At 28.8% G+C, this 23,503-nt stretch overlaps 13 protein-coding genes across 13 annotated transcripts; 7 read left to right on the plus strand and 6 right to left on the minus strand.

The window, feature by feature from the left end:
- Window positions 1–187: 187 nt before the first annotated feature.
- Window positions 188–2,236, minus strand: cand_015910 (uncharacterized protein; the record flags this gene model as incomplete). The annotated part of the gene is made up of 1 exon (XM_067211826.1): window positions 188–2,236. The coding sequence occupies one exon, from the start codon at window positions 2,234–2,236 to the stop codon at window positions 188–190; it is 2,049 nt and encodes a 682-aa protein (XP_067069430.1).
- A 1,602-nt stretch (window positions 2,237–3,838) lies between these two features.
- cand_015920 (translation initiation factor 6) lies at window positions 3,839–4,594 on the minus strand (the record flags this gene model as incomplete). Its single annotated transcript, XM_067211827.1, has 1 exon — window positions 3,839–4,594. One exon carries the CDS (start codon window positions 4,592–4,594, stop codon window positions 3,839–3,841), a length of 756 nt encoding a protein of 251 aa, XP_067069431.1.
- A 412-nt stretch (window positions 4,595–5,006) lies between these two features.
- On the plus strand, window positions 5,007–5,957 carry cand_015930 (uncharacterized protein; the record flags this gene model as incomplete). Its single annotated transcript, XM_067211828.1, has 1 exon — window positions 5,007–5,957. The coding sequence occupies one exon, from the start codon at window positions 5,007–5,009 to the stop codon at window positions 5,955–5,957; it is 951 nt and encodes a 316-aa protein (XP_067069432.1).
- Window positions 5,958–6,964: 1,007 nt separating this feature from the next.
- Window positions 6,965–9,343, minus strand: cand_015940 (cullin family protein; the record flags this gene model as incomplete). The annotated part of the gene is made up of 1 exon (XM_067211829.1): window positions 6,965–9,343. The coding sequence occupies one exon, from the start codon at window positions 9,341–9,343 to the stop codon at window positions 6,965–6,967; it is 2,379 nt and encodes a 792-aa protein (XP_067069433.1).
- A 606-nt stretch (window positions 9,344–9,949) lies between these two features.
- cand_015950 (40s ribosomal protein S3A) lies at window positions 9,950–10,738 on the plus strand (the record flags this gene model as incomplete). Its single annotated transcript, XM_067211830.1, has 1 exon — window positions 9,950–10,738. One exon carries the CDS (start codon window positions 9,950–9,952, stop codon window positions 10,736–10,738), a length of 789 nt encoding a protein of 262 aa, XP_067069434.1.
- Window positions 10,739–10,882: 144 nt separating this feature from the next.
- cand_015960 (uncharacterized protein) lies at window positions 10,883–11,224 on the minus strand (the record flags this gene model as incomplete). The annotated part of the gene is made up of 1 exon (XM_067211831.1): window positions 10,883–11,224. One exon carries the CDS (start codon window positions 11,222–11,224, stop codon window positions 10,883–10,885), a length of 342 nt encoding a protein of 113 aa, XP_067069435.1.
- Window positions 11,225–11,389: 165 nt separating this feature from the next.
- On the plus strand, window positions 11,390–12,135 carry cand_015970 (mitochondrial import inner membrane translocase subunit; the record flags this gene model as incomplete). The annotated part of the gene is made up of 4 exons (XM_067211832.1): window positions 11,390–11,564; window positions 11,637–11,774; window positions 11,851–12,009; window positions 12,092–12,135. 4 exons carry the CDS (start codon window positions 11,390–11,392, stop codon window positions 12,133–12,135), a joined length of 516 nt encoding a protein of 171 aa, XP_067069436.1.
- Window positions 12,136–12,155: 20 nt separating this feature from the next.
- cand_015980 (DEAD DEAH box helicase family protein) lies at window positions 12,156–13,484 on the minus strand (the record flags this gene model as incomplete). Its single annotated transcript, XM_067211833.1, has 1 exon — window positions 12,156–13,484. The coding sequence occupies one exon, from the start codon at window positions 13,482–13,484 to the stop codon at window positions 12,156–12,158; it is 1,329 nt and encodes a 442-aa protein (XP_067069437.1).
- Window positions 13,485–13,734: 250 nt separating this feature from the next.
- Window positions 13,735–14,070, plus strand: cand_015990 (LSM domain-containing protein; the record flags this gene model as incomplete). Its single annotated transcript, XM_067211834.1, has 1 exon — window positions 13,735–14,070. One exon carries the CDS (start codon window positions 13,735–13,737, stop codon window positions 14,068–14,070), a length of 336 nt encoding a protein of 111 aa, XP_067069438.1.
- Window positions 14,071–14,251: 181 nt separating this feature from the next.
- On the minus strand, window positions 14,252–14,662 carry cand_016000 (uncharacterized protein; the record flags this gene model as incomplete). The annotated part of the gene is made up of 2 exons (XM_067211835.1): window positions 14,252–14,390; window positions 14,496–14,662. The coding sequence occupies 2 exons, from the start codon at window positions 14,660–14,662 to the stop codon at window positions 14,252–14,254; spliced, it is 306 nt and encodes a 101-aa protein (XP_067069439.1).
- A 2,660-nt stretch (window positions 14,663–17,322) lies between these two features.
- cand_016010 (uncharacterized protein) lies at window positions 17,323–21,501 on the plus strand (the record flags this gene model as incomplete). The annotated part of the gene is made up of 1 exon (XM_067211836.1): window positions 17,323–21,501. The coding sequence occupies one exon, from the start codon at window positions 17,323–17,325 to the stop codon at window positions 21,499–21,501; it is 4,179 nt and encodes a 1,392-aa protein (XP_067069440.1).
- A 229-nt stretch (window positions 21,502–21,730) lies between these two features.
- Window positions 21,731–22,348, plus strand: cand_016020 (DNA-directed RNA polymerases I and III subunit RPAC2; the record flags this gene model as incomplete). The annotated part of the gene is made up of 2 exons (XM_067211837.1): window positions 21,731–21,863; window positions 21,999–22,348. 2 exons carry the CDS (start codon window positions 21,731–21,733, stop codon window positions 22,346–22,348), a joined length of 483 nt encoding a protein of 160 aa, XP_067069441.1.
- A 356-nt stretch (window positions 22,349–22,704) lies between these two features.
- On the plus strand, window positions 22,705–23,310 carry cand_016030 (uncharacterized protein; the record flags this gene model as incomplete). The annotated part of the gene is made up of 1 exon (XM_067211838.1): window positions 22,705–23,310. One exon carries the CDS (start codon window positions 22,705–22,707, stop codon window positions 23,308–23,310), a length of 606 nt encoding a protein of 201 aa, XP_067069442.1.
- Window positions 23,311–23,503: the final 193 nt, after the last annotated feature.

Genomic DNA, 23,503 nt, shown 5'->3' on the forward strand with positions numbered 1-23,503 from the left:
GAACAAATTTTGTAGTACTTAAAGATACTACATAAAAAAAAAGCTTTAACTAATTTTGAGCTTGATATCACTGAAGTTTATACTTTTTCATTACAATAATTCATTACCGCTAAATTTAGAATAAGATTTCAGGCTACTTCAAATTATTTCAAATAACCCTTGGAACTCACCAAATTAAGTATCATGCCTAAGTTGACAAATTACATCCATCCCTGTACTTTGAAAAATTATCAGATATAGTTCTCAAACCATTATTTCTATATTGAGTATTGATATGACGGAATTCACTATTAGTAGGTGAAGTACAGATACTAGATGGAAGGGAAGAGGAAATCCTAGGAGAATTTACAAATTTTCTCTGATCCCTATACCCGCCCAAAGATATATTCTCATTATTACAATATAGAGGAAACTTTTGTAGTAACTTAGGGAATTTAGATGTATCTTTAATATATTGTCTTTCATTATCATCTAAATTAGACATTTTAGTTAAGCTATCTTCGTCGTAATTATCATCATTGTCTTCAGTATGCACTATATCATCACTAATGTGAATTTTAGTGCAATTATCCTCATAATAGCTTGAAAAGGATCCATTTCCTAATTTAGTATTATCAACTTTGCTCAGAGTACAATCACTAATTCCATCAAAATAAAATCTCCCCTTGCTAGCTATTAAAGAATTAGAAATATTATCGTTAATTGTGCAAGACTTTGTATCTTCATTATCTGAATAATTTATAGGATGGAGTTGTTCCATTGTAAATATTTCCCTTGAAATTGACATTTGGATATTATTTTTGTCATCTTCACTATTGCATCTTCTACAACTTTTTAGGCTGATAAAATTACATTTAATAGCTTTAGAAAAACCATACCAAACTGAACCAATAAATGTCAATACAATGCCAGTAATAGCATGAGGAGAAGCACTATCATTGAAAAATATGAAACCACCTGCAGTTTGAGCACAACTTTTAAACATACCAATCACGTTAAAAGTAACAGGTGATGTATAGCCAACCACCAAAAATGAAAAATAGTTTAGTGACATAGATATAAAACCACATACTATTAAGAAGAACCAAGTACGGAAAAATTCAACAGAGTTAAAGTCAAATACTGCTGATTCAGAAATAGGTTTGAGTTCTTGTGCTGCAAATATACAGGGGATAAGTAATATACATGATATACATTGATTATATTTAACTAGTTTTAGTGCATCACCATTTACGCAGTTCATACATTTTTTCATAAATACATTGTAAAATACCTGACAGAATGAAGAAGCAAGACCAGTTGAAATTCCAAGCAAATTTAATGTCGTCCTATCCAGGGATCCAATCAAGAATCCAATACAAACTACAATACATGCACAAATAGATTGCCATGTCTGACGCTGCCCTAGCATTATATATGAAACGATTACTGTAAAAATTAAAGAACCTGATCTAGCAACTTGGTAAGTAGAAACTTGTACATATTTTAAACAGATATTTGCAAATGCAACAAGACCCACAAAACAAATTGACATTGGTAGTATCTTTAAAAATTTCCTATATCCATCATTCATACCAAAGTTTCTTGTAACCTTCTCTCCTAATATGTGAAAAAATCCATTCTTTGAACTTTTCTGAGCTTTATTTTCATCTCCACTTCTAATTTTATGAGTCTTCTCATCTTCATCACAGCTTAAACTATTAGATTTAAGGTTAATTTCATTTTTCTTATTATTTTCTTTCTCACCTAAAATAGTCTCACTAGATGTACAACTAGTACTAGTAGTAGTATTTGAGTCATAGTTAACACCTCCATTAGGTGAAGATCTTATATTAATTGACTGTGGAGAAGATCTCCAATGATAAAGTCCAATAATACCAAAACAACATACACCAACAATTTGCTGTACCCATGTTACAAATACAGGAAATGGGGCTATGTTCTCAAATAACCAGTAATTGTAATATACAACTCCAATTGAAGTGAAAAAGTAGCCAACAAAACTAAAAATGGTCATTTTCCAATTCTTTGAGTGCTTCCAAAATTTTAGTTTGCAGGCAAGTGAGGAAAAAAATACATAGGCTTTTGATCTATTTATAGAATCACTATTGGTTACTGCCTCTTGCTTATCCTCAATATGTCTAAGTTCATTATCCTCAAAAACTACTGAGTAAGATAGAGAGTTACTATTGGAAGAAATTTTTTGTATAGCTCCGTTCCTTTCATTGGTTTCCATTGCAAGATATCTGACAGAAAACCAAAGAGTAGAGTTAATAGAGAAATTTATCTTGCTCAAATAAACTTTACCAGTTTATTTCATCGCAGTTAAGTTCTTAAAGTGGAACCAATTTTCTTTTCTTTTCGGAAGAATGGTAAGAAAGAAGTTTTAATAGCTATTACTAGACAAAACGGAGAACTATTTATCACACAATATATATAGCGGGGTCTGACGGAGTAACCTGAATCTTAAATTTATTTAGTAAATGACAATATTGAGTATAAAGTTTAGGAAATATGTTATTACAATATATACTTGGGAATTTCAAAAGTCATAGTTATTTTGAATACTAAGTTTTTTTACTGATCTACTACAAAATAGAATAATTTTAGTGAATTTAACTTTATTATAACTTGAGATAAATATATTCTATAAATTAAAGTGATATCAAAAGAAAAAAAAAGAATACCCATTAAGTAGAAATATTTATATAGTGCAGAGTGAGTTGTTTTTAGAAGATATAAATTATTACTTTATTATAGCAAAGATAATATTACAAGCTAGCTACTTCTATTATGAATAGCTCGCAAATATATTTGCAAGCCTTAATTGAATCTCCCTAATGAACTCGATAATTAGGAATCTATTTTTATTTAACCATACTCATCTATTAACTTGCTATAATGAGTAATTGTAATTTGGTTATAAATGCAGAGAGGGATTTTTTGTAATGTACTTGTTTGTATCATCCACCTAATTAAGTATATTATTAGAATGAAATTATCTTAAATACAAATTTATAGTGTTATGTGAGTTTATGTGTTATTAAATTTCTTTTTTATTTAAATTATTTTGCAAAAAAATCATTTTTATTATTTCCTTTAACAAGATTAGCTTAAAAGGTTTAGTTTTTATATTGACTAAATAAATATAAAATTAAGGAAAATTACAACTTTTTTCCTGCAAATATTTTGTATATATTAATAGTCAATTTCTAATGAAATATAGAAGATTTCATACTTGCTGAGACTAGGTTTAATCATAGTTCAAGATACTTATTAATTTAATGTGATTCCCTTCCATAAATTTATTTAACTAAAATTTCCAACTAAAAAATAAAAGTATCACTTCTTTTTTGGTACTACATTATTGTTTATATAAGTACAAATACATTGATTTAAAGAATATAATAGATATGAATAAGTTATTTTACGATACTTAACAACATTATCCTTAGAAGGTATCCATATATTTAATAAAAATTTGAAATAAATAATTAAACTTTACTAATTTATTTTATTAAAGTTACAATACAAGGTAATACTTCTATACATTTATGTAATATAGTTATTAATATGATGATCATTCTCATAATTTGCTTCTACCTATTTTTATTAATAATTAACAAGATTCTACTCTTAAAATATTTAATATAAAGTGTATTCCAGATATACTACTGTAAAAAAATTTCTTTAGAAAGTACTTATTTATAAAAGTTAGTATTTTGTTATAAGACGAATAAAAAATAAAGTACTGAATGAGAATTTAAAAATTAGTTAAAAATGTAAATGGTATATAAAAGCCAACTTTACATGTTCTAAGTTGCTAGAAGTGTCTAAATTATGCTAAAGTGTCTATCAGAGAACATCGGAGTTTCATATCAATATCATCGGATTGATTTTGAGCAAACATGCTATTAATTCCAAGTTTAAACATTCTTTCAATTACTGCCATTTCAGTAGCTGTGGTTTCCATTCCAACAAAACCAACCCAGTCATTTACAACAACTCCTGCACTAATTACGTCGCTACCCCTGTTAACTGTTCCAGATGCTACAGGGACTTGTAATAAAGCAGATAATTCATTCATCTCTTCCTCAGATGTCATTGTATGGACTATTCCACCTTGATTTGTAAATCTAGCATAGCTTCCAACTAAAACATGGCCTGCAATTGTAGTTCGAAACACTTCTACATTTAATATATCTTGAATTATTTCTTCAGATTCTTTATCCATATCAGCATGTATCAGAGCTACATAATCATTACAAGCTATGCAATTTCCCAATGCACTCAATCGTTCCTCAATTCTTTGGACTTTTATTTCATCTGGCAAACTATTTCTTAGATGTTGCAGTTCTTGATCTGATGTCATATTTGATACTAGCAATCCATGCCTATTTCCAACTGTACAACGTCCCACTAATCTTGTACCGCCGATTAGGGTATTTATTATTGGTATATGATCCATTAGTTCAGCTTCAAATACTGATGTAAAGGCTGCTGAAGATCCATGAGCTAATAAACAGTATGAATTTGTCAAGTTAGCAAATACACCAACCTCAGAAGAGCTCTCAAATGCTGCTCTCAATGCCATTTTAAAGATTCTAAAGACTCTTCTAACTAAAATACTATTTATTGTAAAAAAACTTTCTGTTTGTACTTTATCACTTTATGACTTACAAGACTCCTCTTTCCAGCCTTCAAAGTGTTGTCCCACCACTAGTAGAATATACCGCGTTATAGCGCCCAAATCTTTTTAAGTGACTTTATTCTTAAAAAGTGAAGCTTAGATGAAAGTTAAAAAGAATTCGAAATTTACGAACTCATATATAAAACATTCAATCACATAGACATCTTTAAATTAAGGGATTTGGTGTAAAGTCTTGCAGCTGGATATTCAGGAGATTGAATTTTCTGCGTTTGTAGTATTACCTTTCTATAGGTTTTTTTACAACTTGGGTTAATTTTATAAAATAAATTGTCTTAGTTTGAATTATATTACTTGAATGGCAAATTTATTAGAATTAGTAACAGCTGAGCAATTGGAAGTCTATGAACTTACAGGATTAAAAGGAGAAGGTCTAGGACTAAGCTTTTCAAGTGAGGGGAATTGTATAGCTATATGTGGAAATGATCCAAATATTTTATTGTTTGATAATTATGTAGATTGTAAAAAAGGAGGTTTTCCTTTAGTTGGACATAAAAATGCAGTTTTAGAAGTCTGTTGGAGTAAGCAATCCAATGGTACCTTAGTATCATGCTCAGCAGATAGAACTGTTGGATTATGGGACGTAGAATTTCTTAAATGTTTGACTAGATTTAAGGGACACTCTGAAATAGTAAATTCATGTAAAATAGAAGACTCTATTATAGTATCTGGCTCAGATGATGGAACAGTTAGAGTATGGGATATTAGAGTTTCTACTAAAGAATCTTGTATTTATGAACATAAATGGAATTACCAAATAACTGCAGTAACTCTTGACTGTAATATGAGTAATATATATTGTGGAGGAATAGAGAATATCATTTTCTGTATTGATTTGCGTGGTAATAATATAGCAAAAATAACAGGGCACAATGATACAATAACGGGGTTAGATATTAGATCTGAGACTGATCAACTAGTATCTAATAGTATGGATGGTTCTATTATAATTTGGGATGTAAGACCATACTCATTAGTAGAAGATAGAAAATTGAGTACTCTTGTTGGAAGTCAACATAACTTTGAGAAGAATCTTCATAGAGTTCGTTGGAATGGTGATGGTGATTTAATTGCTGCTGCATCATCTGATTGCTATGTATATATATGGTCTGTTAAATATCAGAAGTTGTTTCAAAAGTTACCAGGACATACAGGAGCCACGACAGATGTCTCGTTTCATCCAAAACTACCTATAATTGCATCTATTGGTATGGATAGACGTGCTTTAATTGGGAAGTATACTAATTAACTCTCATTATTACTTCTTACATATATTTAAGGATTAATTTTTAAATTTTTATCAAACAACTTTTATTGTGTATTACTTAAGAAAATCCAAAATATAGATGGAATATATTAACTATTAAATTTTAAATGTTACATATCCTTGGTTCTTCTAGGCTAAAGTTTTTATTTGAGACTAATCTTAATGTAGATATTCTTTGTGAATAAATAATTATAATTAAAGTAAATTATTATATTTGTTATATTATTTAACTTTATAGAGATTATCACTATCAATGTAAACTTTAATTCTTCAGTAAATTTATATACTTTTATCCGACAATTTAGGTGTTACTTCTAACGAAATTACAGAAAAAGAACTAATTATATATTTTCCAATAACATTACTATTTTTAAAAGTATGAATTAAAAAAAATTATAAATTCAAGAGTTCCTTACTAAATGTCAATAGTCTAGAATATCCAACTGAAAACAATATCTTTTTATATGATTTATGAGATATACATGACACAATGTTTATATTCATTATTTGTACTGTTAGTATCTTTACATAAAATTTATCTAAACTTTTATTATTTTAATTTATAAATAGTTAAAAGATACAATCTCTAATTAAAGAGCAATGCATCTAGTTATTACTGATATAAAACTGAGTTTTATATATATATTGTATTTGCACTAATAAAATAGATATGAAGTTATAAATACTTCTAAGAAAGTCTGTAATTAATTTAGAAAACTAATGTATTTATTGTACAAATTATCTTTGAAAAGTAGATCCAAAAAGTTAATGTCACACTATAGAGAATTAAATCTAATAGACCCTTTAAAGTTTAAGCTTAAGATAATGATGAAAACATAATCAATAATCAAGATAATAAATAGGTGATCATAAAGAAAGAAAATAAATTGTATTTAAATAGAGTTTAATATGTTAGTTATACTAAGTGGTTGATTATATGTAGGTCCTAGTTATCCTAGAATGTCCACAAAAATTAAATACTTTAGATATTAAATATAAATATAGACGAGAGGATTTTCTTGATGTATTGCAATGTATTCTCTTTCAATAAGATAATCTATTCTATTTTTAAGATATTTAGCATTAGGTTTAAAAGACTTTAGTTGATTAGTAACTTCGTTCACTAATTCACTATGAGATATTTCTCTTTTGTTCTTCATTATCCTTACAATAGCAGCTTCAATTGTATGAGAACGATCTTCTTCTATTCTTGTTTTAAAGGTAAATTTCTCCTGAACAGGAAATGGCAATCGGAATTTTCTATTTTGAGAAGTGAAATCATTATCTATCTGAAAATAATATTCAGTTTCTGTCTCACTAGTATCTTTGGAACTTTGTTTAAGAATCTTTATATCAGGTTTTGTTAAAGAAGCTATATGCTTTCTTAATATAGTTTCATCTACTTTTAAAAAAGATTGTATCTGAGAAAATGAAAGCTCTTTATAATGATTGAATAATAATAGTATACACGCCTGAAAAGTATTGCAATGAAATTCATAATTACCATCATCAGGACACCAAGTCCCAAGAATAATACATTGCCCATATCCATGAACCCAAACAATTTTTCGATGAGTAGTCTCTTTATGATAAAACTCCTCAAAATGTTTAGTATATTGCTGCATTTCCTCTGGTAATTCTAAATCTGAGACCATTAATGATGGCCAGGTAGAAATTGTCAAAACATTAACTGAAAAATCCATTAAAGGAAACATCTTGTGCTCCACTGCTTGAAGATTGAGTACCTTCATTTCATTTTGATAGCTCTTATATCTTTTATTTAAATCTAAAGCTAGTTGCATATCATGAAGCATACCTTCTAACTTAATTGTAAAACTTGGTCCACATTTGTTTTTGAGTAAAGATATGAAAAGAAGTTCATTTTCTTCAGATTGCACATTATTTAACAAAAGACGTTTTGCTAGTTGAAGTTTGTATATTTCCAAGAAGTAATCCTGATCATGTATATAAGAAAAAAGTTCAATAAGCTTTCTGATTAGTTCTTGTATATAGGAGTGTGTATATTTGCTCTGAATTCCACCCTTTTTGTTTAATCTATCACAATAGTTGCAAATTAGTTGAACTTGGCTATAAGTCCCAATATCTCGGTTAATAATGATTTCAAATGCTTCTTTTATTGCCTTTTGTATTTGAGGATCCTGTTGAAAGCACTTTAAACTGATAGATTGTGAGTAATCATATAGATATAACATTGTTTGTATACACTGGAGTTCAACTGTTATGCTAGTGAGTGGGCAAACAATCTCACCATCTATCCAAGGACAATCTGGTATAGCTACTTTATTCATTGCATTAATTGAGTTGCCAATGTTATTCTGAAAAGTTTCGTAAAAATCTATAACATTTTGGCCACATTCTAGGATATAAAGTTTAAAGTGGTTTGATAAGGTAATAATTCCATCATTAATCATTGAAAATAGTTTGTAAGCAAGGTTCAGTTGATCATACTTCTTATTTACAAGCATATAGTGAACTCCAGTATCTTTCTCTAATAGTTTCTTTAGTGGATTTGATAATAAAATCTGGATTAAGGTTCTACGAAACTTTAAAATAGTTACTTCATCTAAGCAGCGATTGCAACGTTCTTCTTCATCATTAAAGACGCAATCTACTCGTTGTAGATATTTCCACATTGTATCTTTCTCAAGCCATTCCTCGACCTTAGAGCAGTAGTGTTTTGTAAGAGCTGTTAATAAAATACCTTCAATGTCATTTTCATAGACTTCTGGGATATTTCCCTTTCTTCCAAGTTCTGAACACAAATTTACAACTCCCTGTAAAACCTGGTCTGAAACTAACTTTATACCACTCCTGTCGTTCTCAATAGCTTCTCCAAATGCTACTGCTATGTCATCTTTTAAATGTGAAAATAAAGACTCATAAAATATGACCATTCCTTTTGCCTCGAGACTACCTTCACCACATAATTTTACGTGGTATCTATTTAAGTAGCCAAAGAACCTTTCCATCCAATGAATGTACACATAATGATTTTCCCAAGCAGTAGTAATTCCTCTTAATAATTCAGGACCTGGACAGCCCTGAAGCCTTGGTAGTATCTTCTCTCTTAAATATTTGTCTATAGTTTCACAGTACTTACCATATAGTTTGCAGCTCCAGTTTCTAGGACTTTTTTGAGTACACATATTATATATCAAAGTGTATATACGTGAATATTGTTGGGCTGTAAAAATAGGTTTACATATCTTTACTGAGTATTCTTGTTTGCTTAAGAAATCCTCCAAGGGATTTATTGCCTCTTCTTGTATTTGATTCCAGCCTGAATCAAAAGATATATTTGTTAGAACTGCAGATGATGAGGATGTAGTAGTACTCCCTAAATTCATTTCAAATACAAATTAAAACCCAGTAATAAGGATAGAAACTACTAGTAATCTTACACATTAGACCTCAATATTTTCAGAGTGGTAAAACTTAAGCAGTATTGTGAGGCTTTGGATTGCGGTTGTATCAGTAAAGACCGCCATAGTCTATAAAAGTAGTAGATCAAATGAACTGAATACTTATTGGAAATATTAACAGAGGTCTACAATTTAGTAAGTAAATTAACAATATAAATAAAAGATATAAACTATAATCTTTTTATTTTGGTATTTTTAGAAGTACAAGTACTTGTTACAAATGTAGAGCACATTATCTAAAGTATTTGGGGTTTGACTATTAGTTCCATGTTACTAAAAGAAAATGTGACTTGAGTTTCAGTTGTAACTGACTGCTAAACTCAGGAAAACATGGTAATTTCACCTTTAATATAGTAAGGAGACAAAATAATAGGCGCTAAAAACCAATATGTTAATTACCATTCTGTCGTCTCATAACTTAAATCATCTCGGTGTCTCGTAGCGCTCCACCGGGAAGTTTGATGTTTTGAACTAATATTATAGAACTACTAGTTTCGGCTTTTTTTTGCTATAGGAAAGAAATAATTTAGAATGGCTATTGGGAAGAATAAACGCATCTCTAAGGGTAGGAAAGGAGGTCGTAAGAAGATAGTTGATCCCTTGTCTCGTAAGGAGTTCTACGATCTACGTGCTCCAAGCATATTTAAAGTTAGGAATTTTGGTACTACTATTGCTTCTAAGAATCAAGGTACTAAATTAGCTGTAGATTCTTTGAGACATAGAGTCTATGAAGTTAGCTTAGCTGATTTGAATAATGATGAGGACCAGGCCTTTCGTAAAATTAAGTTGCAATGTGAGGATACTCAAGGTAGGACTTGCTTAACTGAATTTTATGGAATGGATATGACTCGTGATAAGTTGTGCTCTTTAATTAGGAAATATCAGACTTTGATTGAAGCTCATTGCAATGTGAAGACCTCTGATGGTTATGTCTTAAGACTATTTTGCATTGCATTCACAAGGAGAATGGCAGATCAAGTAAAGTCTACATGTTATGCTCAGACTTCCCAGATTCGTCAGATTAGAAGAAAGATGGTTGAAATTATTACAGCTGAAGCTGAAGGTACTAATTTGAGGGATTTAGTTAGGAAATTTATTCCAGAGTCTATTGGAAAGGAGATTGAAAAAGTTTGTAGACATATATTCCCTCTACAACACGTATTCATTAGAAAGGTCAAGGTGTTATCTAAACCATCATTTGATGTGTCTCGTTTAATGGAAAGTCATGTTGGAATAGATGGAACTGAAGAAAAGGGTTCGAAAGTTATCTCAGAGTCTACCCAGGCCACTAATCTACTGACAGCTGAGTTGAGATCCTAACTTAGAAGTAGTGATTTGATCTTAGTTCTAAGATTATTTGTAGTAATATACTACAGATGATTTAAAATACATAAATTTTAAGTATTTAGTGACTTATTTGTAGTCTACACTTGGAATCTACACTAATAATGCGAGACAATGATCTCATATATCTCTTGATATAGGATAGAAAGAAAAGTGGTAGGTTGTATCTACAGATACTATTTCGGATATTAGTGGATCCCCGTAATATTTTCTATAGTTAATATTGTCACTTCCACTATAGAATACAAAGGGAAATGACTCTGTTTGGAAACCTAATCCAAGCCATTTCCTTATTTTATGATCCATAACCTTAGGATAAAAAGTTGGCCATAATAGTTTAAAGAAAGGTAAATAAGTTCTGTGCCCAACTTCCCAGTATATTGCAGATTGTTGAGTGGAGTTAGGTCCCAGAGATTCAGCTAATTTCTTTAAAGGAAAAGGGTTCTCAATATCTATACTCATCGAGAATCTACTTCAAATATTAAAATTTTTTTCTACTGAGCGGATTAAATAAGTTAGCTTTTAAGGAGGTAAAGTTAATATAATGAAAAAATAAAACCGGAAGTTGTGCTATTCTTCACCAAACAATTACATTTGTTTATATTTTGTCTTTTTTCAGTAAAAAATATGGCTTCAGATGACTATTTGCAACGGGGTTCAGTTTCAAGTAATCTCTCAATTTTGCAAAATATTCCTAAAACTTACCAGAGAAGTTCTAGAAAAGAGGATTTATATATCAATTCTTATGGAAGGCTTTGGGGTGAAAAAGTCACATATAGTACTGGTATGGCTTATGGTGCTGGTAGGTTTGAACAAATTTTAGAATCTCCATCTCAAATATAAATAATTAAATTCGTCTTACCAATTCTATTAGGGCTTTTTGGAGGTGGCCTATATGGATTTTTAGAAGGACTAAGGAAACCTGGGATGACTAGGAAACTCAGGATTAATGCAATTTTAAATAGCTGTACAACTCGTGGACCACGTATTGCCAATCCTGCAGCAATAATGAGTAAGTTGAGTAAATTCTACATAGATAAACATAAACTAACTACACCTATTTAATTTATACCATCGTGTCTTTATAGCTATGATGTATTGTGGATTGAATGGTACTACACAGTGGGTTTTGGGTAAATATGCAGATTATGGTTTAAGTGCACCAATTGCTGGAGCATTATCAGGAGCTCTCTATAAGTGTTCATCATCTATGAAGATGATGACTAGATATTCTATTACAGCATCCGGTAAGTCTACTTTAGAAATATCTTAACTATACAAATATAATTTTATAATAAAACAATACTTTATTTAATACTATCCATTCAGTTACATATACCTTAATAGATCAACTAGTAAGAAATATGGAATAGAAACTTAGGAACACAGAATATTAACGTCTTTTATATTTCTTATTAGTCCTACGGCTTCCAACTAGATTACTCTTTTCATTGGATTCGCTAAGTTCTATATCTGTAATTCTTAATGCCTCAAGTACTTTCCCATGTATAGCCATCATTTGGTCTTTGTTAATATCACTGTACTCGTCTAATTTTCTATTTAAGGCAAATTCCACTCTTTGGAACATCTCTACATCATACTGAGTTATTAGTGAAATTGCCTTACCACTACGTCCTGCTCTGGCAGTTCTTCCAACTCTATGAACATAATCTTTGCTTGACATGGGTATATCAAAATTTATAACAAAATCTACATGAGGTATATCTAGTCCACGACTACCCACTTCTGTAGTAAATAATAGATGTCTCTGTTTGCTCTTAAACTGATTTAAAGCAGCTAATCTTTGTGTCTGATTCATTCGTCCATGTAAGCAAACTGAACTGAAACCAAGCTGTTGCATTAATAAAGCTCCTCGTTTACAGCTTATACAAGTGTTTGTAAATATAATACCTGTATACTGGCTCAGATTCTGTACTAATATAACCAAATAACTCCACTTGAACTTAAACGGTATAAACATATAATATTGCAACAAATTCTCAGCTGTATCATACTTTGTATTTACACAGATCTTCACTGGATTTTTCAAAGATACTCTTTGTAACTTTGCTACCTTTGTTGTCATTGTAGCAGAGAATAGGTATGTATTTCTATTTTTTGGACAAGCTTCAATAATCTTTGTTAGTGCAATTTCAAAATCCATTGATAATAAACGATCTGCTTCGTCCATAACTAAATATTTCACACTACTAATATTGAATCCTTTAGTATTTTCTAGATGATCAACTAGTCTTCCAGGAGAGGCCACTATAATATGTGGTTTCTTTGCTAGAGATAAAGCCTGACTCACCATATCCATGCCACCTACAATGTTGGCTACTTGTAGGGATATTAAAGATCCTAGGGCTGAAAATTGCTCAGATATCTGTACACATAATTCTCTAGTAGGTGCAAGTACTACAGCATACATGCGACTTTGATTGTCTAGTAAACTTTGTAATATAGGTAATATAAAGGCTCCAGTTTTGCCTGAACCTGTTTCTGCTAAGCCTATTATATCACCACCTTTTAGAGCTATAGGGATAGCTTCACGTTGTATATCTGTTGGTTTTAGCCATCCCAAAGATTCACAAGCTATACATAGTTCTTTGCAGACTCCCAATGATGCAAAAGTTATATTTTCCATAGCTTTATTTGGAGTCAAACTTTCTTCTGTATGGGGAAATTTTCCAGTATCTTTCACCGATTCATCTTTAACCATTTTATTACTATAAGTAGGCTCTAACTTTCGGCTAAGCAAAACCTTTAAGTGTTTGCTATTCTTGTAATATAATCTGTAGAAGACCCTTTTAAGGCGGGTACAATATATCAATAAAAGGCGCTAATATAAGAAATAATTGAATAACTAAAATAGACAAAAGACTGCTATTTTGTAACAAAGGAACTTTTGATCTTTAGATTTATTATAAAACCCAATCTTTCTGTATCATTAAGCATTACGGGCCTTCAGAATGAGCATAGCTCCTGCAAACAATGAAGTAGCAGAAGTCACGAAGGATGGTCCAAATGAAGGCCCACTAAGCTTATTATCTGAATGTGTTAGGACAAATACTCAAATTCTGGTAAATTGCCGAAATAATCGCAAGATACTTGGCAGAGTGAAGGCTTTTGATCGTCACTGTAATTTATTATTGACTGATGTGAGGGAAATATGGACTGAAGCTGTTAAGACAAACTCAAATCAAAAAAAGAAATCGTTAAATCGTTTTATAAACAAGGATCGTTTCATATCAAAACTATTTGTCCGTGGTGATTCAGTAATACTTATTCTAAAAAGTCCAAATTAGGTATATTTAGTAGCAAGCTATCATCTTAGTCAAGTTAGTACATAATAGGGGATTTCAGAAAGATTTCCGTTCATCTGACCATAAAGCCTAATATTTAACTTAATAATAGATCCCTATTATCAGTATTATATATATTAATTTCTGACTTTAAATTTACATTTGTAATAATTCATAACGTATATTACACTATATTCTCACTATCTTGAATATTGCTAAGTAACCTTTGAAGGTCAGCGTTAACTTGAATCTCCACATGATCTCTCATCCGATCAATCCTTTCATTTAAAAGTCTTGACAGTTCTGAAATATTTAGATAGTAGCTAAAGTAGATCGATATGGAGAAACATAAATGAGTATAATTCAAGTGTTTTAATACATTTATATATAGGTTGTTTAGAAAATAGAAAAAGTTGTATCACTCTTACCTTTTTACATTATCTTCAATATCACGCTGTTTAGAAGTATCAACTTGAGATATTAAGCTGAGTGTATTTCCTAATTTATCCAAAATACTTGTAACTAGAACATTTGTTTCTGTGAGAAATTCCTTGTCTTTCTCAACGTTTTTATATGTCTCTATATCACGTTGCATTATATCTAATAATTTAATGCATAGAGACACTTTTCTAACCGAATGTTTAATTTCAAATTATATTTTTATTTTTATGAAAATTTATGAAAGTGCACAATAAAGGAGCCCAAGTAATTTTCAAAATATTGAAATATTAGGTACTACTAGACGGGGGAGACTAGGTCCAAATGTATCATGTTACGGATTTTATACATAATTTGACTAAATAGGATATATATAGAAATAGTCAACAAATGATCTAAATAGGAATAAGATAAGTACCTTTATTAAATTAGTTGAAATAAACTATATTATACTATATTTCAAATCTAACTTCCTAAACCTGGACTTTGTCTCTAACTAATATAAAGTATACCTAGAAAAAGGGATGAATGAACTGAGTAAATATTAAGATATATAAAGTATCTAATTATTTTTATCTATTAGAGAAGTGGTACATTATTTATATAATAAATATGAAAATATCGCAACTTTTTTATTGAAATATAGAGATCGTATCTTAGAGTTTAAAAATTATGGCCTGCTTTATAAATATCTAACATAATTCTAAAATATTTTAAAGGAACATATAATATTACAAGCAATTTTTAAAAAAAAAGTGAAAAGCTTAGAATCATCTTTTCTCTATAATAAAATACTTTTTAAGATGGTATGAAAAAAAAAAAATAAACTAGTATAATATTGAATAGATAATCAAACTTGTCATTATTTACAACTAACAAATGGACCTTTCTTATCCCTATTTACAATATTTATTGAATTAAAATATTCAATTTTTTTAAGTATGGCTATTCTGTTGAGCAAATATAAACAAATATATCAGAGACAAAGGTACAAGAACCTAATAATGAGGTTGGTTATATGTTTATTTTTTAAAATATTTACAATACAAAATAATTAAAATATTGTATTTTGTCTAATATATGGTTTTGCTGTATTAGCTTCTAATAAAAATATATATTTTAAATCTTGGGTTGCACTAAGAATAGGAGCTGAAATAGTTAATCTCAGAAAGTTATTTTAGTAACAATAACTAAATACCTTTTTAAATATATTTATTTAATAGCTGTTTTTTATATTTAAGATTCTATGTAAAGTATTCCTTAATAATACTTCTATTTAAACTCTGCAATGTCTTTAATTACTGATGTAAACTTAGATACTACAAAACTCCTGTTAGTAGTCTTATTATTTAAAACTTTAAATTCATTATATTAACTTTGAAATATACAATATATTGTCAAGTTAAGATTTACTATAATGATATAAGTATATATTGTATATTTAATACCTTAAAATTATAGTATCTTAAATTTAAAATTTTTGATTAACTATTCATTAATCAAATACAGGTATAAACCAAACCAAGTATTTAATATATTAATCAAATTAACTTATTTATAAAGTAAATTGTAGAGTTTGATTACTAGTTTTATAATTTATTAGATAGGCAAAAAGTTTAAGAAAGGTAGTAATGAAAAACTTTATTAAATAATAAACTAACAATCAATTTATGAATCAAAATTTGATATTTCAAATTATCACAAAAAAATTGTAGTTTTATTATAAATTATGACACAAATTTATAGTAATAGTTAAATACTAATAAGGAACTTGAATTGGTAAATAGATCCGATATACACTTTTAAACCTAAGTTTTTGATAAGATATATAGTAAAGTTTATGTTTAACTTAGGAATACATATATCAACTTAATCTAGTTATATGATAAGTGATATATAAACTAATAAAAGAATAGAATGATTATAAAAATAAGTATTGTTAGCAATCGAGTGGCTAGAGGGTACTGACGATGTAGTGATTGAGATTAGTACTTATTAACTTTGACGTCATTATAGTATATTGTAACAATTTTTTTTTATTAACTTTTTAAGAGTAATATAAAATACTATAGCTTTCATAATTTCGAATGTTTAACTTTGTTAATAGTCCTAAAATCTATGATGAATTCATAATTTGTATAAGAATAGTAATAAGATTTAGAGTTGGAACTATAGTTTTGATATTTGCAAGGTTCTTGATTTTCAGTTGATATCTTCATATATTTAAACCAGATTTAGTATAGTTTTTTTGTCTACACTTTATTTTACTTACATATGAATCTAACTTAAACATACTGCAAACTTATAAAAGGAGTAATCAAATAATAGCCATTATTTTCTAAGATAAATCGAGAAAATAACGAGAATTTGATTTTTTTTTTTTAATTAAATTCTTGAGGTATTGGAGGAGTAATAGGATACTGTACAATATTGAAGGATATATTTTGACTATAAAAGTAAATGAAATTACTTAGGGTTTATTTAAAAAAAAAATGTTATATTACAGACACTAATACCATATATTAAACTTTAAAATAGTTTTTCCTTTATAAATTAATATTAAAGTGGTTCTGATTACTATAATTGGATATTATTTAAGTCTAGGAAGTATATTTTACTTTTTTAGATAAATATGTCGAATTTTAATCAATATTTATATGTATTGTTTCTGATTAATATTAGAGACTATAGAACTTTTTTTCAAAAGTTACATGCAAACAATGAATTAGCGTGGTATAATGGCGTCTCAAAGTACCGTGGCATATATAGTTTTCAAGATTAATAATTTTGTCACTTTCGCTTATTTTTAGCGAAATAATGGAATTAAGTGATCCAAAACTGAATTTATTATTGAGTGGAATTGGTATATTTGGAGATTTTAATGTGGAACTTAGTATAGTGGAGAGAAATATAGTTAATATTGAAAATTTGTATACAAACTATCTTTCTAGTAATCCATCAAAGAAAATATTAAGTATTTTAGACTATTATGGATATCTTGAAAGAATTTTAATTACATATTTTGACAAGTTAATCAAATTTCCCGACTTAGAAAAACCTGTCTGCCTATCTATTGCAAATCTAGTACTTTACAAGTCTTTCCATAATGAAAATCAAAAAATTTATATGTGGAATTTAAAAGACTCAGAATATAAATTAAAATATAAGGCAATATTTTTCAAGTCCCTAAGTAATGTGATATCTATTTTTTTTGGTACTTTGGAATTTGAAGCAAGATACTGTGGTAACTTAAAAAATTCTACTAATTATTATTCTTTAAGCACATATGAAAAATATGTCTTAGTAAGTCTGATCAATATATTCTTCCAATATTATGAAATAGAATATGTTAAGGAGTTTATTTTAAAGTGTTGTAACCCTTACTTGTGGACTTACATTCCCAGATACTTATATGATAATTCTCGCTTTTATTTGGATAAACAAGTAGATTTAGAGAAATTTAAACCACAATTTATACCAGTAATACCCATAATAATTTCGTCTTTTTTGGAACAAATGGATCAAAGTAGGGACATTACTAATAATGAAAAGGTAGACAACTCTTTAGGCTCATTATCATTTTTGGGATTGAATTTTTCTCAATTTGAGAATGACCAAGATGTTGATTATAGATATAATAATCAAATAGATTTGATTAATTTTGGACGAGTAGAAACTTTGGAAACTTGGCGTTATTTACAAAGTTGTCTGCATTTACTACTCTCTCTGATCTCTCAGAAATTTACTAGAATCATCTTATTACCATTTCTATGCAGCATATTCTTTATCTCAAGATGTAAATTATCAAGGTGGTTTTTTAGTAGGCAAGGAAGACTTTATTTTCGTCCATTTGTTGAAATGTTGAACTTTTATATCCAGTACTTTCCTTATAATAGTGATGAACAATACAAGCGAATAAGTGATTTTCAGATTTGTTTATTTAAGAAATGGAATTCTTCAGAAGAATATATGTTCCAGAATATACCTGAGGATCTTCTAACAAGTCCACCAAGGATAATTGGAAATCCTGAAGAGTTTAATAAGCTAATTAAACAGGTACCAACTGATATAATAAGATCTATTGCAATTGAGCTTGGAATATTTCCAATAGGTGTAGATAAATTTGAAGAGTTATATTTTTGGAAACCTAATGTAAATATTCATGGTATGCAGGAGAGTGATAAACTCGATAGAATATATTTTATTCAAATATTAAGTGATTATCTTACTCTTAATAATTCATTTGCATATCATATATCAAATATTGCAATCTTACCTTCTGAAAATTTAATTTGGGATCCTTTATTATCTGCTTCAATCTCTAGCCTTGAGATTAATCACACTTTATTGGATGATATAAATTTTGCCTTTCCACAATTAAACTTGGAATATTTGGATATCGACGACTTTTTATTTAGAAACTTTTTGCTTTTGAGACTTGATAGCTATCATCAAATACGAGAGGATCTTGAAGATGTCATTGCACGCCTTGACCCTCAAATGGACAGTGAAAATAGGGATTTATCACTAGAGCAGACCACTTCTACTATATTTCGTGGATACTCTAGATTTGCTATCCCTATACATTCCTTCTCAATATTATATATAAGTTCTCCAAGGTTAGGCTTGTCTACATTAGATGAAGTTTGTGTTGAATTCGTGCTAAATCTTAAAGATATTTCTCCTGAAATTGCATTAGAATGGGATTCTCTGAAAAAAAAAGATGTATTATTTCTAGTTTCAATGGTTATGCCTTCAATACACAAAACTGAATCAAATATTGATAATTATTCATTTGTTGATTTATACGGTGTAAATTTAGTACGTGGTTGCATTATTGTAGATATTTTAGATGAGGCTGGTGTTTCTATTAATAGTTCCAAGAATGAAGAACCCAAAGGTACTTGGAGAGTTATTCGTGCTTTGCTAGACTCTGTTGTTGTAAATGAAGATAAGAAACTACTCCGACAATCACAGGATATTAAAGAATATAGGGATAAACTAGATCTATTGGATTTATACTCTAATTTTAATATTGTAATTAGAAGAGATCCCAAAAAGAACAATTTTTACACTACTTTAAATAACATAAAAAATTTTTTGATTGGAGATCCTTCTAATTCTGAATCCTTAATTTCTGATATATGGTTTCAGAGTCTTATTCTTGGAAACTTACCAAAAGAAAATACTTATAAAAAATTAGAAAATAATATTGAATTATTGTCTGGACCTGAAAATATAATTTTTACTGAAGAACAAACAAGAGCTATTTATTCAAGTTTAAATAAAGGGATTACTATTATATGTGGACCACCAGGTACAGGAAAAACAGATATAGCCTCTAATGTCCTTAGTCAACTCTGTAACTCAAATTCAAACGAAAGAATTGTAGTTATTGCACATTCTAATCATGCTCTAAATAATTTATTTGAAAAGATATTAATGTATAGTACAATTCCTACTGATCGTCTACTTCGTCTTGGATATTCAAATTTGGATGGTATAGAAAAGAATAAAACAATTGATTTGTCACGTGATTTTAGCTTAGATGGTCGTATTAAATATATTCTGGATATGAAGGAGTCTTTATTACTTAGTGCTAAATATATTCTAATGTCTATTAAATGCGTTCCAATTGATGAAACTCACATCACTTGTTCATCATTTAATATCTTATACAAGCATTTTATTGTACCAGTAGTGGAGGAACTAGAAATTTCATTAAAAGAATATTCTCAAAAGTCTCAAGAACCAACTGAAGATTACTGTAGACAATTTCCATTTTCACAATACTGGTTAGATTATGTTGGATGTAAACTAAAAGATTCTCTAGATTACTTAGAATGTCTTAAAGCTATTAAAAGTGTCTTCACCCAATTAGAGGAGATAGAATTTATGGAAATACTCACTACTAATCATGATAGAGGTCAATATATCTTGAGCAAGTATTCTAAAGTTATTGCTATGACTTGTAGGTATGCTATTTTACATTTAGAATATCTTAGAGAACTGAATTTGGGAATTACTACGTTTATAATAGAGGAAGCTGCTCAAATTACAGATGCTGAAAGTATATTACCATTACTTATTAATCAAACACATAACACAATATCTAAAAATATTAATTATAAAACTCTAAATCGACTAATTTTTATTGGAGACAATAAACAATTAGCCCCAACTGTTACACATCCTTTATTAAAACGTTATAGTAATTTAGATCAATCTTTATTTGAAAGGCTGCTACGACTTGATCACCCTTGCATCTTCCTAAGCAAGCAAGGGAGGTGTAGATCTACTATTCTACACTTATTTTCACATAATTATTATCCTATATTAACTAGTATGCCTCATATTCAAGATATCAAATTCCAAAAGTGTATTTCTGGACTTTATTATGAATATCAATTTGTTGATATAGAACAGGGTATAGAGTCTCAACCAATGCCTTACTTTTATCAAAATTTATTAGAAGCAGAATTTGTAGTTGCATTATATATGTATTTACGTTCAGTTGGTTACCCATCACCAAGCATTGCTATTTTAACTCCATATATTGGACAGGTAAATCTTATAAATGATATTATTAATCAAAGATGTAGCTGGAATCCCCATTTTGGTAAGCCTCTGAAAGTTACATCTATTGATCATTTCCAAGGAAGACAAAGTGAAATTATTATCTTATCTCTTGTCAGGACAAAACATATTGGATATTTAAAGGATTTAAAGAGATGGAATGTTGCGCTATCACGAGCTACATTGGGTCTATACATTGTTGGAAATTGGAAGTTATTTTCTAGATGTTTGGAGTTAAAGATCTTAATTGAAATACTTGAGAAGAGATCAAAACACTTAATAGTATTACCAAATGAACCTTTTCAATCAAATAGAAGTATATATGATGTTATTGAAGTTAAAGATACCTTAAATATAACTAATCATAAGGATTTATGGTCTTTAGTACAAACTAAAATTAATAGGTCAGAAGTTAATTAACTATAATTTATGTACTTAGAAATTTACTATATTTTATTTTAAAATCATAAATATATCCTAACTTGCTATAAATCCTAAATATATACAGTTCATTATATTACAACTAACACAAATAGTTGTTACTTTTGGGTATAAATCCTTAACACCTAGTGCCGCTACTAGTTAATTAGGTACCTTAAAACTTCTACCATCTGTAATTATTTCTCGAAGTTGGGATTTCTCCAATAATATGAATAAAGATCCTATCATAGATCCTGACAATCTAAATACAAAGATCAATGTATCTTCTAGGGCTGAAATGTTGAAAAATCTGGAATCTGCAAATTTAACATTTCAAATTAATGGAGAAGATCATACTTTAGGTAAGTTTCAAAAATAAATCAATACATTTATTTTTTTTTTATAAAGACAAAAATAAAAAGATTTAAGTTATTTATATCAGAAATCTGAATTATATTTTCATTTTGATTTATAAACTTTTATTTATTCTTTAATAGGGAATATAATGAGACATTTAGCAATGCTAAACCCTTCAACAACTTTTGCAGGATATGCAATTCCTCATCCCTCTATATCTTCAATGAATTTAAGAATTGAAACTGTATCTAATGTTGATTATGGTAAAGAGGATCAAATATTTAAGTTAGAAGACAAGTTTGATAATACTACAAAGACGAAACAGGACATTATAATACACAGTAACAACTCAATTAATAATTTAGGTGATCGTCTAAATGCTCTGGGAGTTCTTAGAAAAGCATGTAAAGATTTATTAGATATATGTGATACTATTGAGATGAGATTTGATGAAGCTATACATAACTTTTCGCATGAAATGAGGGATTAACAATACATTATATTAGGACAATCTTAAAAATATAACATTAATATTAAGAAGTTTTATTGGTAAATAAGTTCAATATAATCTTGTCTACTTTAGTAAAATATAGATTATTACATATATTTATATTAAGACATAAGTAATAGGTTGTTTAATTTATTACAAATATTTAAATAGATAGAATCAATGGTACCTCAGAATACAGTATAAATAATTGTAATAAAATTAATAAATTACCCAGTAATTCAAATATTGTAAGTTTCAGGCGCTAGCTACCTTAACTTGTAAACAAAAAGCTACAACACTAATATGACTGAATTTATACTTGAATAGAGTTATAATTTATAAGGGATACAATAATTATGGATAAAGTAACAGTATGTAAGATTCCTAGGAGTAGTGGTATTAATGAAGATAGTAATACAAATGATTACTTTTGGATATTGGAGTCAACAAGAAATATAACATCCTTAAGTGATTTATCGGATACTTTAATAAGAAATTTATCTGAAAGATGTGATCTTAAAGATAAAGAGCAATACAAAAGAAAGATAGGACTAATTTTCAGTAAATTAGAAGATATAGACTTGAAGCATAAAGATTCTTCCTATAAGTCTTGTATAGTAGATTCAACAAATAAAATAAATGAACAAAGTGAGAATAGTGGGTTATCACATTTAAAACCAACTGGATTAGGTGGGAAACCTTTTAATGAGATAAAGTATGATAAATCAGGTCGATTATGTGAAGAATTAGATGAGCAGACTAAGAATAGACTCATACAACAGCTTGATGACTTGTTAGTATCATGTGTAGATTGTGCAATTGAAATAGATTGCCTAGGGGAATTGAACTCACCTGCAAATACTAAGGAACTGAATTCTAAACTGCACTATCTGACAAGTAAAATAGGTAGCGACTTAGCTAAGATATTACTAGATAAGGGGATAAAAGGAAGAATTCTCTAGTGAATTAAGTAAATTACAATTCAATATATAACTATGGGTCTGAGACTAGAATAATAATTTATCTAATCTACATACTTATTTTTAGTTTATGGCGGCTAGTGCCGCCTGTAGATTAGGGCCAATTACAACCCCACATTTACTTGTTGGAAATATCTAAGGAACTGAACAATCCTGCAATATTCAGTAAGATTCA

This window comes from Cryptosporidium andersoni (assembly GCF_001865355.1).
Source record: "Cryptosporidium andersoni isolate 30847 chromosome Unknown contig_42, whole genome shotgun sequence".
NCBI classification, from domain to species: domain Eukaryota; phylum Apicomplexa; class Conoidasida; order Eucoccidiorida; family Cryptosporidiidae; genus Cryptosporidium; species Cryptosporidium andersoni.